At 35.6% G+C, this 17,725-nt stretch overlaps 2 protein-coding genes across 2 annotated transcripts; both read left to right on the top strand.

The window, feature by feature from the left end:
• Positions 1–449: 449 nt before the first annotated feature.
• On the top strand, positions 450–1,388 carry LOC119242858 (olfactory receptor 2L13-like). The gene has a single exon (XM_037508306.1). The coding sequence runs from the start codon at positions 450–452 to the stop codon at positions 1,386–1,388; it is 939 nt and encodes a 312-aa protein (XP_037364203.1).
• Positions 1,389–15,133: 13,745 nt separating this feature from the next.
• Positions 15,134–16,069, top strand: LOC119242660 (olfactory receptor 2L13-like). Its single transcript, XM_037508178.1, has one exon. The coding sequence runs from the start codon at positions 15,134–15,136 to the stop codon at positions 16,067–16,069; it is 936 nt and encodes a 311-aa protein (XP_037364075.1).
• The last annotated feature ends 1,656 nt before the right edge of the window (positions 16,070–17,725 follow it).

The raw sequence follows: 17,725 nt of genomic DNA, 5'->3' as shown, positions 1-17,725 counted from the left end.
AATGAAACCAATTTATTCTTCACTAAAATTTGAAAGTCTGGCCTCCATGGTGGCACAGTGGTTGAGCGCTGGGTTGCAAAGCTGCCAGCAGCTTCTGCAGCACTGCTTCAATCCCCTGCCACTGGGCCAGGGTCCCCCTTGGCACACAGACCTCTCCTGCCATCCGCCGCTCCCCTCAGCAGTATACTTCGTCAGTCTACCTGCTCTGCTCTCCTCTCTGACTCTGGTGAATTCTCTCACCCTCCCGCGCTTTTGACTGCACCCAGTACTTGTATAAATAAATAAATAAATAAATAAATCTTTTAAAATAAATAAATGCATAAATATATAAATAAAATTAGAAAGTCAGATTTCCTTTCTATGCAACTGCTTTATTTCTTTTGTGTTCCAGACTTTGTTTTTTTGTTTTTATTTTTTTCTCAACAAAGTTTAACAAGCAGTAAGTTTTGATGGAGACATGGAATCAAACTTCCAATGATTTTATTTTGTTGGGATTGATTTCCCCAAATCAAACTGGCTTGTTTCTCTTACTCCTGATCATCTTCATATTCTTTCTCGCCTCACTGGGAAATTCAACCATGATTCACCTCATACACTTGGATCCCAGGCTCCACACTCCAATGTACATTCTCCTAAGCCAGCTCTCCCTCATGGACCTGATGTCCATCTCTACCACTGTTCCCAAGATGGTGGTCAACTTCTTCTCTGGTGAGAAAGGTATCTCCTTCCTAGGATGTGGGATTCAGAGCTTCTTCTTCGCAACTACGGCAGGTTCTGAAGGTTTAATTCTGGTTTCTATGGCCTATGACCGATATGTGGCCATCTGCCATCCCCTCCATTACCCCATCCACATGAGTAAAAAAATGTGTGTGAAGATGATTATAGGATCTTGGGTCTTGGGGATCACCAACTCTTTTGCACACACGGTCTATGCTTTCCATATTCCTTACTGCCAGTCCAGGGCCATTGATCACTTCTTCTGTGATATCCCAGCCATGATGCCCCTGGCTTGTATGGACACCTGGGTGTATCAGTACTTGGTTTTTGTGAGCACAATTTTATTTCTCCTCATTCCTTTCCTTGGAATCATTGCTTCTTATGGTCGAGTGCTTTTTGCTGTCTACCATATGCGCTCCAAAGAGGGAAGAAAGAAGGCCTTCACCACCTGTTCAACACATTTAACTGTGGTGACATTTTACTATGCACCTTTTATCTACACCTATCTCAGGCCTAGGAATTTCCGCTCACCTGAAGAAGATAAGATTCTGGCCGTTTTCTACACCATTCTGACCCCCATGCTCAATCCCATTATCTACAGCCTGAGGAATAAGGAAGTCCTGGGAGCCATGATAAGAGTGCTTCCATTATTGTTCTCCAAGAAGAAATAACCATGGTTGTTGTCACTCACCTTTATTTTTCTTTCGCTTCTAAGTAGAAAATCCTAGACCCTCGCTGTGTGGTTGAAATGTAATAGATGCCATCTAGGTAATTTAATATTTCTAGTAGCCCTATTTTAAAAGTGAAATTAATCTAAATAGTAGCTGATTTTTTCATTTCATATAATAAATATTTATATCAATGTATTTGGTGTTAATGATGGATTTTATCATTATTATATTATGTCATAAATATATTTAATGACCTAAGTTCATATGTGTACTATAGCATGTAATTTTATTTATATTGACATTACCATTTCTATATAAAAGTGGCATAAATTATTAACTCAACTATTTTGCTTTTATTATATCTTCATAACCATGCTTATATTTCTTAATCAGAGAACACAGCAAATTGAATGCAATGCATTTCAAGATCTCAATAGTCAAATGAGGCCAGTGGCCAGTGGCTACAACATTACACTACACAACATTTGATCATCCAATGAAATATTTTTAAGCATTGGACATATATTTACATACATGTATGTATAATAAGATTAATGTCTGCATTTAAGTGTTATAAACTATGGTGGAGGGTTATTGGTACATTGGAATTAAGTGCGGTAGAGAGAGTAACAAACCCATTTGAAGAGGTCTTGAACTTATAATTCTAAATTATATACAGGGTTTTATAACAGTATTTTCTCAAAAAATAATTATTAAAATAAAATAATGTGATCAAAGAGTAAACGAATAAATGGTTTATGAAATAAATTTATGATATATGACATATAGATAATGAAATTTGAAGTAACCTATAAAATAGGCAAGCTAATGTGAATTTATGAGTTTGCATATCTATTCCATTCCTTTATCTTGATTACAATTGACATCTAGAGTTTATCTTATACTAACATCATTCTAACAATACATTTTGAGGAGGATTATTTATTTGACTTGGAATTTTTCATATTATACAAATATTGTGATATTAAATGATTTGCATGAGAAATGGCCAAAAGGCATATGAAAAAAAGTTCAGCATCACTTGTAGTCAGGGAAATGCAAATCAAAATTATAATGAAATACCATCTTACACCAGTGAGAATGGCACATATTATAAAAACAAACAAACAAACAAACAAACTAGCAACAACAAATGTTGGTGAGGTTGTGGAGAAAAAGGAACTCTCCTGCACTGCTGTTGGGAGTGCAAACTGGTCTAGCAATTATGGAGAGCTGTGTGGAGATTCTTCAACCTGCTAAAGATAGAGCTTCCATATGATCCAGCAATTCCACTCCTAGGTATTTACCCAAAGGACACAGAAACAGTAATTCCAAAGGGCACCTGCACCCCTATGTTTATAGCAGCACTATTTACAATAGCTAAGCTATGGAAGCAACCCAAATGCCCAAAAATAGATGACTGGATCAAGAAGAGGTGGTACATATACACAATGGAATATTACTCAGCAATCAAAAAAGATAAACACATGCAATTTGCAGTAACATGGATGGAGCTAGAAGGGATCATGTTCAGCGAAATAAGTCAGAAAGAAAAAGAAAAATACTGGATGGTCTCACTCATAGCAGGGATTTAGAAAACCTAAATAAGGGACCAGGAAAGACTAATTAATACAAAGTAAAAATCAAAATCAACAAGCAAGTATAAACCAGAGACACACTACGGGGGCGGGGGCAGGGAGAGGAAGGATTAGGGTCAAAATAAGGCGGGGTGCTATTGTGTGGGGAATATAACCAAAATGAAAATGCATACATTGTGCAAAAATGAAAAAAGATGTAAGAATTATATAAAATAAAATATTTAAAAAAAACCCAATGACATAATTACTAATAGTATAAATTAAAATAAAATTCCATTAAAATAAATGATTTGCATATGGATAGAAAGTAATCAGAAATGTATTCTATTTTTAAATTAGGAAAATTGTATATTTGAATTGTTCTAAAGATGTTATTTGAACTTAGACAAATTATATATTTAAATTCAAGGAAACAGGGCCTCCCTGGTGGCACAGCCATTGAGCGCTGGGTGGTGAAGCTGCCCTCAGCCTCTGCAGCGCCGGTTCGATCCCCAGCTGCTCCCCGGCCACCGTAGGAGGGTCCTACATGCCGCGCAGACCTCTCCTGCCACCCACTGCTCCCCTCAGCAGTGTGTTTCGTCAGTCTGCCTGCTCTGCTCCCCGCTCTACCTCTGGTGAATTCTCTCACCCTCCCACGCTTCTCACTGTACCCAGTGCTTGTATAAATAAACAAAAAATAATATTAAAAAAAAAAGTCTTAAAAAAAATCAAGGAAACAAATGCCTGGGAAGTTATGACATGCAGAATATAAAATGAAATGGAAAACTAAACAGGGAGATTTGCTTTCAGTCACAACTAGTAAAACATAAATATTGCCTTGCACAGGTAAAAATACACTAATATAGCATAGTTTTCTTTATGTTTGGCATATGTTTTACTACCACTATTTTACTAATACATTTATTTCAAATTTATGCATGAACAAAGTTTATGTGTCAGTGTTAATGGTTGCTTAAAAAAAAAAAAAAAACACTATCAAAAGAGTCAATTCCTCTCCCCAAAGTCCATTGGAAGCAAAGGCCCATGGGAGCTAAAGTCTACCAAACAAAGACAGTTCCAAAAGAGTATAGGTCACTCTCTGGAGTTGTTAATCCATTCATATAATTTCAAGACCACATAATTCAGGAAACAACAATAATGGAGTTTTTTTTTTAACAATCAGGGGAATCAAAGATTTCTTAATGCCATAAGTGGCTGGCTATTTCACCCTAAAATAGAGTCTACAGTGTTCAGAAAGTTTTGTTGATGTTACAAAACCAAAATTCAAAACACGAAAAAGACATCAAACTTGGTTAATCATTACTGCAGTCTTTAGAATGCTAAGTTTGTCCCCAGAAGGACAGCATGTTAACGCCACAAAAAGGCCTTAAGCAAACCTGTAGCACTCCTGGGTGAGCTTTTCTGTTGACAGATAAATCATGGAGATGCAACCCAGGATACCTTAAGAACATCTGAGCTAATTGCTAGAACATAAATAGTCATGCTGACCAGACAAAACTCAGCTTCTCCTCAAGATTTCCTTATGAAACTCGTACCTTTAGATCCAACTTCCCGATGATGCTCGAGGGTGTGGGCCCACCATGTCCTCAGAGGTACCACTTAACTGGATAAACTTAGATTTCCTAACTCCAACTCTTTTTTTTTTTTTTTTTAAGATTTATTTATTTGTACAAGAACTAGGGTATGGGCCAGAAGTGCGGGAGGGTGAGAAAATTCACCAGATACAGAGCAGGAATAGAACAGGCAGACACACCTAAAGCACTGCTGAGGAGAGCAGTGAATGAGACAGGAGAGGTCTGCAGTGCCAGTGGGTATCTCCCTGGCCAGCCGAGAATTGAACCCACTGCAGAGGCTGAGGACAGTTCCTCAGTGCTAAGCTCAACCCACTGTGCCACCAGGGAGGGCCTCTTAACTCCAAATCTTGTCTCATGTTTGATTTATGAGTGGCAGGCAGCTGAGCTTGGATTTCTTGGCAACACTGTTAGTTTCAAAAACTGATCACCAGCTTTGGGTAGGAACTGAGAGTCTCTGATTTACTTTGCTTCATTACACACAGAAAACATTGCAAAATAACCATTTTCATAATAAAAGAGTTCTTGAATTGAATCCCTGGAAAAAATAATGAAGCTTAACTCTCTAAGAGTGAAAATACCTCTTTGCCTGTCCAATATCCATGTGTAAATTTTTTTCTCATTCATTGAAAATATATATCCTGTCCCCATGAGGAAATACCACCAAACTTGAATGAAGTTATTTTATTTATCACAATGTCATGATAAATGGTTGATATGTAGTTCTCACAAAGCGTTAGTTTTAGTTTCTTAGATTCTGCAAATTCCTAAGCTAAAAGAAAAGTTGTACACTCTAAAAGAACACTTTATTTTCAATTCTCACCAGTGTTTTGAAAGTATAGGATTTGGGCCTTCCTGGTGGTGCAAGGGGTTAAGATGCAGCATATGAAGTTGTCTGCAACCTCTGAAGCATGAGTTCGATTTTCAGCCAGGGAGCTACCCACATGTGCAGCAGACCTCTCCTGACTCGGTCGCTGCTCCCCTCAGCAGTGTACTTCAGTCTAACTGCCTCTTCTGTTCCCCACTCTGCCTCTGGTGTGTCCTTTCACTTCCCACGCCTCTGGCCCATACCCCAGTTCTTTTATGCATAAATAAATAAATCTTTAAAAAAAGAAAGAAAGTATAGGATTCCCCCCCCCTCAGTTGTAGTCACTGTTCCACTCCCATGACTGAAAAATCCCCTGGTAATCCTCCAAACAATTTTGTAGCCCCCCACTATTCTCGCCACCCCTCTTCTTTGAAGGCCTCAGATCTATCATTAGATTTCAAGTGTTGGTTTAAAAGTTTGTTTTGTCTAAGGTTTATTTTGTTTTTTCTATAGTTCACATATAAGTAACTGTTGGCGCCTTGCCCTGTGACATCGGGACATTTCCTCCTTCTGGGATTAGTTGTGCTCCTTTCGGTCCAGTGCGCATGACAACCTCCAGCGCACCAAATAAGGTCATGTGTGTAATCATTGGCTAGGCACTGTTGGCCTGCTTCTTCCGCTTTTCCCCAGTTATAAAGCCCCGCTGAAACCGAAAATAAATGAGACATGCTTTAGCCGAACTGAGAGTGTACGTGTCTCCCTCCGTGGTGTACCCCTGTTCTTCAGGTCGCTGCTCTCCCCCCCGAGAACCTCGTTGACCAGTCTGCGGGCTCAGACAAGTAACTCCATCCAATATTTATCTTTCTCTTTCTGATTAATTTCATTACCATTACCCCTTCCAATGCCATTCATACAGCTGCAAACAACATAAGTTTATCTTTTCTGAATGCTGAGTAGACTAAAATTGTTTATATATACCACAATTTCTTGACCTACTCATCTGATTTTGGGAACTGAGGTGGTTTCTTAATCTTGGCTATTTTAAGTAGTGCCCCATAGACATAGGACTACAACACTGTTAAGAATGTGGTACAATGTACTTCACTAAGAGTATATTTTTCAATAACACTAAAATTTAAAAAATAAATAGATGGAAAATACAGAGCAGCCACTTGTTATTATTAAATCATACTAGACTGAGATGTACAAAGCTTATTCTTTTATTCTTTACACTTGTGGTAAAAAAAAAATTAAAAAATATTCAATGTATATGTAAATGGTGTTTAAATCATCATGCAGGAAGTTATAACTTATAAAATATCCCCTGAGTCCATTCTCTTAGTGGATCGTCTTATTCATTGTCCATGCTATTACTGAACTACCCCCCTTGTGTTTTATACCTGCTTATAATCATCCAATGGACCTACTTAAATAGACATTGTTGAGGATGAACTTCCTTTTCTTTCAAAACAAATATTTGAGTACTTTGTTCATAATAACAGTTTTGGATTGAGGTCATAACAGTATGTTGACTGTCCTGATTGGAAATTTTGAGGTTTCTTTAATAATCAAATGTACATTCTGAGGGCAATAAAAGCAAAAGGCAACCAAACAAAAAGTTCTAGTCAACTCCATATATAAATGTTCACTGTCTTAGTTTCTTTGTTCAGAATTATTTTGAATATGAATGCATACTTCTGTATTTTCTCCCACTGCATTTTGCAATTAATCAATTCAAAATTTTAAATGTTCAATAATTTTGGACAAGCATGTCAACTTGCTCTGTGTGTGTGTATATATACACACATATATGTATATATATACACACACATATATGTGTATGCATGTGTGTGTATGTATATATATATATATATTATATATGGGCTGGTCTCAGGTATGAGGTGGTTTTGATTTGTATTTTCTTATTGCAAGTGATGATAAATATTTTTTATGTGCCTCTTGGTCACCTATATGCCTGCTTTGGAGAAGTTTCTATTATTTTTTTTCTGACAATTTTAATTATTTGTTTTCTTTTTTGTAGCTATAGTTCTTTGTAAAAATTTGATATCATCCCCTTGTCAGATACATGGTGTGTAAATATATTCTCCCAATCTGTTTGATGTCTTTTTGTTTTAGTTATGGTCTATATCACAATGCAGAGGATTTTTAGTTTGGCATAATCTAAAATGTTTATATTCTTTGTAGATTTACTTGCTGCCAAGGATTAATCCACAAAGGCATCTCTGAAGCATGTGCCATGATGTGTCTTTCCTGTTTCCTTCTTTGTATTTTATGGTTTCAGGTCATATATCCAGATGTCTTATGTATGTTGAGTGATTTTTTTTTTGTGTGTGTGTGAGATAGTGTTCTAGTTTTTGTTTGTTTGTTTGTTTGTTTGCTTTGTATGTGACTGTCCAGTGTCCCAAACATAATTTATTGAAGAAACTCTCCTTGCTCTATGGTATATATTCCTGACTTATTTATTTTGGTTAACTGTCATTATAAGTGTGGGTTAATCTCAAATCTGTTCCATATAATGTGTGTCTCTTGCTGCTCCAATACCATGCTGTTTTAATTATTACCGTATTGTATTATAGTTTGAATTCTGGAAGTGTGATACATCCATTCTTCTTTTTATGTCAGGATTTCTTGGCTATTTGGAGTCTGATTTTACACAATGTTTGTACTTTGAAAAACAACATAGAAAGTTTCATATGAATTGCAATGAATCTGTATAATACTTTGGACAACATGGCCATTTTGACAATGTTGATTCATCCAGTCCATGAAGTGGGAATATTTCTGATTCCGTTGTGCTTTCTTCTATATCATTTAACTATATCAAGATTCTTCTTTGCATATATCCTTCCTCTCCTGCATTAGGTTTTCTCATAAGGTATGACTTTTGGGGAGATAACTTTAAATGAGATCATTTTTTTAAAATGTATTCATCCTAAATTTATTCAATACACAAATGATTTTAGTGTATTAATTTTACAACTTGACACTTTGCTGAACTGATTTATTTTTTTCAAAGATTCATTTTTATTTATTTAAGCATACAAGAACTGGGATATAGGCCAGAGGAATGGGGGGTTGGTGAGAGTATTCACCAGAGACAGAGTCGGGAAACAGAACAGGCATATCTACTGAAATACACTGCAAAGCAGATCAGTGGGCATGACAGGAGAGGTCTGTTCCTGGCCAGGGATCTAAATCATACCACAGTGGCTGGTATTATCTTGATAGTGCTGAGATTCTAACACCTTCACCACCAGTGAGGTCCTTTTTTTCTTTTTTATTGTTTTAGCTAGTTTTTCAGCTGAGATTTTAGGGTTCTCTATTCTATAGTGTAGTGTGCCATCTGCAAATAATGAGTTTTGCTTCTCCTTTTCTTGTTAGGATTCCTTTTCTATGCTTCCCCTGCCTAATTGCTCAGCTCAGGACTTCCATTACTATGTTGAATAATAGTGGTTACAGGGAACATCCTTGTCTTGTACCAGATATTAGAGGGTAAACTTTTAGTTTTTCACCATTGAGAAAGATGTTATCCATGGGTTTGTGGTATATTGCCTCATTATGTTTAAATACATTCCTTTTATCCCCATATTTTTTAAGGTTTTGCACTTAAATGGATGTCGGGTCTTTGCAAATGCATCCTTGCATCTTTTGATATGATCAATTTTTTTAATCTTCCATTTTTGTTGATGTAGTGGATTATGTTGATTGATGTTGGGTTTCAAACCACCCTAGTGTCCCTTGTATAAATAGCTCAAGTTTTCAGCCGAATATATATATATATATATATATATATATGTGTGTGTGTGTGTGAGCATATATGTGAATATATATATATATATATATATATATATATATATATATATATATATATAATTTCAGCCATACATATATATAGCTGAAACAGCATTGACTAGTTTGATTGTTTTCCTATAATTAAGTGTACATCTATATGATCTCCACATAAGGAGAGCCAAGTGTAATGACCAAGGCTTGGCCTCCATGGACTTGGACATTAGGGATCAATTATAGGAGAAAGAGGACATTGTAAGTCTTGATCGTGCACGTTTATTTATTTATTTATTTAGTTTCATGGAGGCATGTTTTATTTATTTATTTATTTGTTTGTTTGTTTTATTTATACATGCACTGGGTACAGTCAGAAGCGTGGGAGGGTGAGAGAATTCACCAGAGCCAGAGCGGGGAGCAGAGCAGGCAGAAGGACAGAAGTACACTGCAGAGGGGAGCAGCTGGCGGCAGGAGAGGTCTGCGCACAATGTGGGACCCTCCTCTGGTGGCCGGGGAGCAGCCGGGGATCGAACTGGTGCCGCAGAGGCTGCGGGCAGCTTTGCAACCCAGCGCTCAACCGAGGAGGCCCCTTGATCGTGTACGTTTATATAAATAAAATGTAGTAGCTCATCTTTTTTACTCCCAACAGTAAACATTAGGAGAATTTGACATAAGACATTTTAATCTAGAACAAAATAATAAGAAAGGAAGTTTGTCAGCAAAAATATACATATGCAAATAGAGACGTAATACACTAGAAATTCCAACATCTCCTAACTATATATAGATATATATATAGTTATATTTATACATAGATTGTTTATATATATTATATACTATATCATGCATTATACATAGATTAATATATATTATATCATGTATAATATTTTATATATATATGTATATATATATATATATATATATATATATATATGTTTATTTGCTAAGGAGGGAGATCCAGCAGAGAGGGAAATAGAAAGAGGAGATGACAAGGAATATGGCACATGTTTGAGTAGTTTGAGTAGAGGTGTGGATCTGAGTAGTGCCTGAGAAGTAATGCTGAGTCCATGGTACATAGTATGGGAGACTAGTAAATTAACTGTCAAATAATGTGAACTTAGTGACTGTATTTTATTAACATATTTATTTCCCTTTTGCATCTGAATCTTGGGAGTAGGACATATGTTGGAGTATGGTGAAGAAGAGGAAGTTTACTAGTTCACAGAGTGTGCACAGAAATTATGGCTATAATCTGAGTTTTTGGAAAGACCAACTTGAAACCCATGTTTATATATTTGAGATGAAATTTATAAGCGTGTTCTGGTTTTACATAACTCTGTTTTAATGCCCCCAAATGATTTTTTGACCTTAATAAAGGCTGAGATTAGGGTTTAACAGGACTGAAGATTTATTAGGTAAATGTAAAAAGTACAACAATGTAGGAGAGATGTTATCAACATATGAGTAACAACATCAAATCAACTATATGTGTACATATGTTGATGTATATATACACACATACAGTATACATATACATAGGTACATAAATATGTGTGAATATGTGTTTGTGTATGTATATATATATATATATATATATATATGTCTTATCATATTCCCAATGTTTAAGGCCTCCCCAGTGGCACAGTGGGTTGAGCACAGTGCTGTGAAGCTGTCTGCATATTCTGCAGTACGAGTTTGATTCCTGGCTGGGCAGAGACCTCTCTTGTCTCACCCGCTGCTCCCCTTAGCCCTGTACTTCAGTCCTTCTGCCTGTTCTGCTCCCTGCTCTGTCTCTGGTGAATTCTCTCACACTCCCGTGCCTCTGGCATGTACCCCAGTGCTTGTATAAATAAATAAATCTTTTAAAAAATTTGATATAATTGAACTATCTTGAATTTTATCATATTTGTATTGATATATGTGGGAGACATTCATTAACAGGTGAGTAAATTCATGTTAAATGATATTTTATCACCCTTTCAAAGAATAAAGGATATTATCTTAAAATTAAAGCAATAGTCCATATTTACTTTAAATGTACATTTCTCTGGACCTCCCCTGGTGGCTCAGCGATTGAGCACTGGGCTGCAAAGCTGCCCATAGCCTCTGCAGCACATGTTCGATCCCTGGCCACCAGCGAGGGTCCCACATGGCACGCGGACCTCTCCTGACACACCTGCTGCTCCCGTCAGCAGTGTTTTTCATCGGTCTGCCTGTTCTGTTCCCTACTCTGGCTCTGGTGAATTCTTTCACCCTCCTGTGCTTCTGACTGTACCCAGTGCTTGTATAAATAAATAAATAAATAAATCTTAAAAAATGTAAAATAAATGTACATTTCTCTGAATTACAAATCTGGGAATTGAATGAAATAGAATAAATCCTAAATCTATTGAGCTCTTCCTCTGTAGCAGGTACAGTATAAACAATTGCTTTTAAACACCCCCATTTAACTCTTAGAGCAGTCTTTAGCCACCTTTAGAGAGCTGAAAACAAGCTATAATCTTAGCTTATGTCCTTTGTAATTTCCTAATTTAATTAGTGTCAGCTAGTGGCTAGACTGTTCCATCTGAATACAAATGTTTGCTTTATTGGCCTTTAATAAAGGTCAAAGGTACACATCAATATAACAGTTCAGTAGATTAACATTTTCATAAATCAATTGTATCATACTCTAAAAGTATAGTATGGTTTTAATATAACAAAATTTACTTATAATCACAGCAATTTCCTGTGCAAGTTTATTAGACAATATGCAGAACACTGTCCCTGAAACTAATTTTTCTATTATGTAGCTAAACTCTAGAGTGGTTCCAGCACTTTAGTTTTATAATTTTTGAAATAAGAAAACTTCAATAAATGGTATCTGACTGTCCTTACCATGTTTATATCATGTTCTGAAATAATACAAGACATTCCTTCACCAGAAATTAACAGCATTGACTGGCTTGATTGTTTTCTGATAATTAAGTGTACATCCACATGATCTCCACATAAGCAGAGTCAAGTGTAATGACCAAGGCTTGGTCTCCATGGACTTGGACTTTGGGGATCAATTATAGGAGAAAGGGGACATTGTAAGTCTTGATCATGTATGTTTATATAAATAAAATGTAGTAACTCATCTTTTTTTACTTACAACAGTAAACATTAAGAGAATGTGACATGAGATATTTTAATCTAGAACAAGACAATAAGAAAGGAACTTTGTGTCAGCAAAAATATACATATGCAAATAGAGATGCAGTAAACTAGAAATTCCAACCTAGCCTAATACATAGACCATAAGTGTGGCCTGAAGTTTTATGTTTTATGAGCAGAAAGAGCAGTGATAAACAAGTGTTAAAAAACATCCTTTGATAATTCTTTCTCATAATTAGAAGATAAAAGAGGTTCTCATATTAGAAAGATAGTTCTGATTTGACAGAAAAAATGTTTCAATGACATGTTCTTGTAGCAAATCATGCAAGATGATGTCAGCCACTGTCTGTAACCTAAGATTTTAGGTTCAAATTATGTCATTGTAAACCTACTTTATTTTCAAAAACAAACTCAAGAACAGTGGACAAGGTAAGTCATAATATTAGTGAATCAAGTTGATTTGCACTAGCTCTAAAACATGTTGATACCTTGGAGATGATGTTTGCAAATCTTAAGAGAATATTTTCTGCTACTCAAAGAATTGACACTTGTATAAGTTAATTATAAAAGCCAAAAGTGAATTTAAAAATCAAAAAAAAAAAAAAGGAGGGGGGATTATAGGAACATGCTAGAAGTGTTTCAAGTGTAGACCTAGATTTGTGTGTGACCTTAATTAAGGCACTTAATTTATCTGATATGAGGTCTTTCAAAGGTTTAGTAGAATGAACAAAGGATTTTGATGCCTACTGACAACCTGTTATGTGCTGAGCTCAAAACTCTAAATTCCGTATTTACAACCATCCCAGAAAATTAGTTGAGGTTCAGAGAAACAATTTCTTACTGGTCTTAGGCTGATTATTTGTAAGACTATTTAATATGCACTTTATATTGTACATTTTGTGAAATAAATTTACTACACTGAGATTGTTAAATTACATAAAATCCTATATAAATATAGGTTCTGTAAGTTTTTTTTAATGCTATAAATATCAGTAAGGTATTTCTTAATATGATCAAAGGAGACATGAATGTGGATAGAATATATAGTCACAGGAAAAATATTCTCTATTTAATGTGAGGAAGAATAGGGTGACTTGTGTAACTTCAGAATTAACCAAGTTTCCACACTGAACAAAGAAATCAAAAGACCAACTATGGAAATAATTCCTGAGATACAGTTTCCTTGGTCGAGGCTCTAGAAAACTAAGTTTTAGAAATTTTAGTAGAACCATACTCTATCTCTTAGTAATAAGCCAATTTTCAATTTGGTAATCAAAATTGTTGTTGTAATTATCATCAATATTGATGATATTCTGAGCATTAATCTATTTTAAAAAATGAATGCATCAGAGTATACAAATATGTCTCTTGTAAACATGGAATACATAAACAGAAATTTAGTGCTATTTGTTCAGTGCTGCTATTAGAAAATCAGTTCTCAACACGAACTGTTATTTCTGTTCCCCCCCTTATTTTCAGCCCAGATTCGACCAACATGAGGAAAATACATAATCAGGCCAAATATGCTAAAAAATGATTTGTGAACTGAACTGGTCATCTTTCATCAAATAAATTATCATATTAAGTTTGCTACAAAGCAAACTTTGCTCATTTCTCCAGACAAATAAAATGTTGATACAATGGTATGATAGTGTGTGATGTAGCGGAAGAATAACATTTCATCATATATTATCTTACCTTTGAATTGATGAAATAATGGCCTGATTTGCACTGATCTTAACATTTTTTGTTTTAAAACAAGGAAATACCCAGCAAAAAGGCAAAATCCAAACTATAGGTGAGGGAGACAGACTGAACAAGAGACAGACTGAACAAATGTTATATATGCAGCCAGTTCACAGATGCTCTTGTATCAGAACCATGCAAAGGTCAGGATAGGTCAGAATAGTGAATGCTAGACACCCTGCCATCACAGCAATAAGTCATGACAAGACACAAGCATTGATTGAATTTAATTCTCACAAGATAAATCAACATCAAATGTGTGCAGAATCCAGTATCTATGACCTTAGTTATGTGCAATTCCCTTACATGAAGAAAAGAACATGTCATGGACGATCTGTACATTTGATTATGAGCTCTGTAGGTTATCAGGAAATGGAAACATCATAATGAAAGACAGAATATTCACATCATATTTTATAATTATAGAGGGCCTTAAAGAGCATGTGATGACTGCAGTTTATAATAGTGATTTTAGGTGGTTGACATTTTTAGGAAAGGCAAAAAGTTGTGAAAATTATGACAGAAAGGGAATAAAAGTTTATCTGAATTGAGACCAGTTGAATGGTCCAGAAAAACTGAAATAGGATCATTAAAAAAGGGAAGGGATAAGTAATACAGGACTTAGAATTTACATGGAAAGATTCAGAGTTATATTTGCCAGTTGCTCTTTCATATGCTGAGTTAATGTCATGTCCATGAAGGAAGGCAAACATTGTTTTGATTTGATAAATATAGAGCTATGTTCTTGGACATGAGTTATCTAGAAAAGAATGCTTTAGAGATTGTGTTACCTGTGCTGGCTATGATACTAGGCTTTCCACTAAAAATGCAATCCCCAAGCTACTTTCAGAGAAAACTTGAAGAGCAGAATTAAATTTGCAAATAAATTAGACTCACTGAAATCAGTCATAAGCAACAACAACAACCAAAAATAAATAAATAAATAATTAATTAAAACTAGCATTAACGAAGGCAGAACTATTTTTTATACAATTGCTTTGTTACATTTCATGTTGTGGACTTTTTGTTTGCTTTTGTCTTATTCTTTCAAGGAAGTTTAACAAGCAGTAAGTTTTCATGGAGAAATATAATCAAACTTCCGATGATTTCATTTTATTGGGGTTGCTTCCCCCAAATCAAACTGGCTTGCTTCTCTTATCCGTTATCATCTTTATATTCTTCCTTGCCTCACTGGGAAACTCAACCATGATTCACCTCATACGCATGGATCCCCGGCTACACACTCCAATGTACATTCTCCTCAGCCAGCTCTCCCTCATGGACCTGATGTACATCTCTACCACTGTCCCCAAGATGGTGGTCAACTTCTTGTTGGGTCAGAAATGCATCTCCTTCCTGGGATGTGGGGTCCAGTGCTTCTTCTTTGTGACTATGGCATGTTGTGAGGGTTTACTCCTGGCTTCTATGGCCTATGACCGATATGTGGCCATCTGCCACCCCCTCCATTATCCCATCCGCATGAGTAAAAGGATGTGTGTGAAAATGATCACAGGATCTTGGATCTTGGGTGCCACCAACTCTTTAGCACACACAGTCTATGCCCTCCATATTCCTTACTGCCGGTCCAGGGCCATTGATCACTTCTTTTGTGATATCCCAACCATGATGACTCTGGCTTGCATGGACACCTGGATCTATGAGTACATGGTATTTGTGAGCACAGTTTTATTTCTCCTCATTCCTTTCCTTGGAATCACAGCTTCCTATGGTCGGGTGCTTTTTGTTGTCTACCATATGCGCTCCAAAGAAGGAAGAAAGAAGGCCTTCACCACCTGTTCAACACATTTAACTGTGGTGACATTTTACTATGCACCTTTTATCTATAACTATCTCAGGCCTAGGAATCTCCGCTCTCCAGCAGAAGATAAGAATCTGGCTGTTTTCTACACCATTCTGACCCCCATGCTCAATCCCATTATCTATAGCCTGAGGAATAAGGAAGTCTTGGGAGCCATGACAAGAGTGTTTCCCATATTCTTTGCTAAGAAATAATAATCATGAAGTAGTAATCATGGTTGCTTTCACTCTCCTTTTTTTTGCTTTTCTGTGTTAACTAGACCATCCTAGAACATCACTGACAGAAATGCAATGTGAGTAACATCTGTAATTTCACATTTTTCAGTAGCCATATTCAAAAAGTGGAATAATTCTAAATATATTCAATTAATGCAAAACAATGTTATAATCAATACTAAAGGATATATATTATTATATGAAATAGGATAAATACATACATTTGTACATATATTATGATTATAATTATATTCATACAAATTGATATTAAGTCCATTCATATGTTTTCATCATTGCACTATTTTTATTGTGGTAGCAATGGTTTCCAACATCACATATAGGTTCATACTATTTAGATGCAGTTACAACACCACAGACATCTCCAAAATACTACAGTCCTCCACAACAGTCCATCGGTACCCTCCACCTATTGTTCTCAAGTCTCACCCTTTGATTTTGGTTGCATCAGTTTTATGTTCATATTTCTAGGGATTTTATTTGTTTTGTTTTCTCTAGAATCTGCATACACTTGAAAACATCTGGTATTTGTCTTATTCCTTCTGACTTATTTCACTTAGCTTTATCTATTTTGGTTCCCTCCAGGTTGTTGTAAAGCAAGGATTCATCTTGCCCCATATATAGCTGACTAGTTTCCTTTGCGAATAGATAGCTATAGATTAGATGATATAGATACATGCATTATAGATATAGATATACGTATGGATATGGACATGAAAGTTCAGAGATAAAACCACATTTTATATGGACAGCTTCTTAATCTACACATCTCTCATTGGGCATATATATTGATTTCATAATTTAAGCACTGTGTAGTGTTGCAATGAAGATAGGAATGCATATATACCTTTAAATTAATATTTCTAATTATTGGGTACTTAGGACTCTAAATACTGGATCATATGGTAGATTATTTTTTAATATTTTGAGAATTTGCTATACTGCTTTTCATAGAGACTGAGCCAGTCTACATTCCCATCAATAATGCACAGTTGTTCACTCCTCACATCTTCACCAATAGTTGTTCTTTCTGGTGTTTTTTGATGTGGTCTGTTCTCACAAGAATGAGATGTTATTACATTGTGATTTTTATTTGAACTTTTCTGTTTATAATAAATAATGTAAGAAAATTTTCATATGTCTGATGACTCCCTCCATTTCCTCCATACGTTTTCTTTTTACAAGTGTCATTTTTAGTTCTTTTTTAATTTATTTGTTTTCTTTTTGTTGAGTTATACACATTATTTTAAGATCCATGATATGAGTAGTTTGTCAGCTATATGGTGTGAACAATTGTCTCCCATCCAGTAGGGTATATTTTTTGTGTTACAGATAGTTTATTTTGCTAGGCAGAAAGTTTTTAGTTAGATGTAATCCCACTAATATTTATACTCCCTTTTGTTTCTCTTACTGTTAGCAATTAATACGCAGACATCACTGAAGCCAGTGCCGTAAAGTGTTTTGTCCGTGTTTTCTGTTTTATAATTTGTTTTCAGGACTTAAGTACAAGTCTAATCCATTTTGATTAATTTATGTGTATAGTGTGAGAGAGTGGTGTAGATTCATTCTTCTGCATGTGGCTATAAAGTTTTCCTAGTAGCGTTTTTGAAGAGACTT

The sequence above is a fragment of the Talpa occidentalis genome, unplaced genomic scaffold (assembly GCF_014898055.3).
Source record: "Talpa occidentalis isolate TD23 unplaced genomic scaffold, MPIMG_talOcc4v2.1 talOcc4.13, whole genome shotgun sequence".
In the NCBI taxonomy this organism is placed as follows: domain Eukaryota; kingdom Metazoa; phylum Chordata; class Mammalia; order Eulipotyphla; family Talpidae; genus Talpa; species Talpa occidentalis.
The sequence above is the reverse complement of the archived record's forward strand: the minus strand, read 5'-3'. Positions and strand labels throughout refer to the sequence as shown.

Bases quoted from the DNA above. Each gene is read 5' to 3' on its own strand.
- LOC119242858 (XM_037508306.1), top strand. From the start codon at position 450: ATGGAGACATGGAATCAAACTTCCAATGATTTTATTTTGTTGGGATTG.
- LOC119242660 (XM_037508178.1), top strand. From the start codon at position 15,134: ATGGAGAAATATAATCAAACTTCCGATGATTTCATTTTATTGGGGTTG.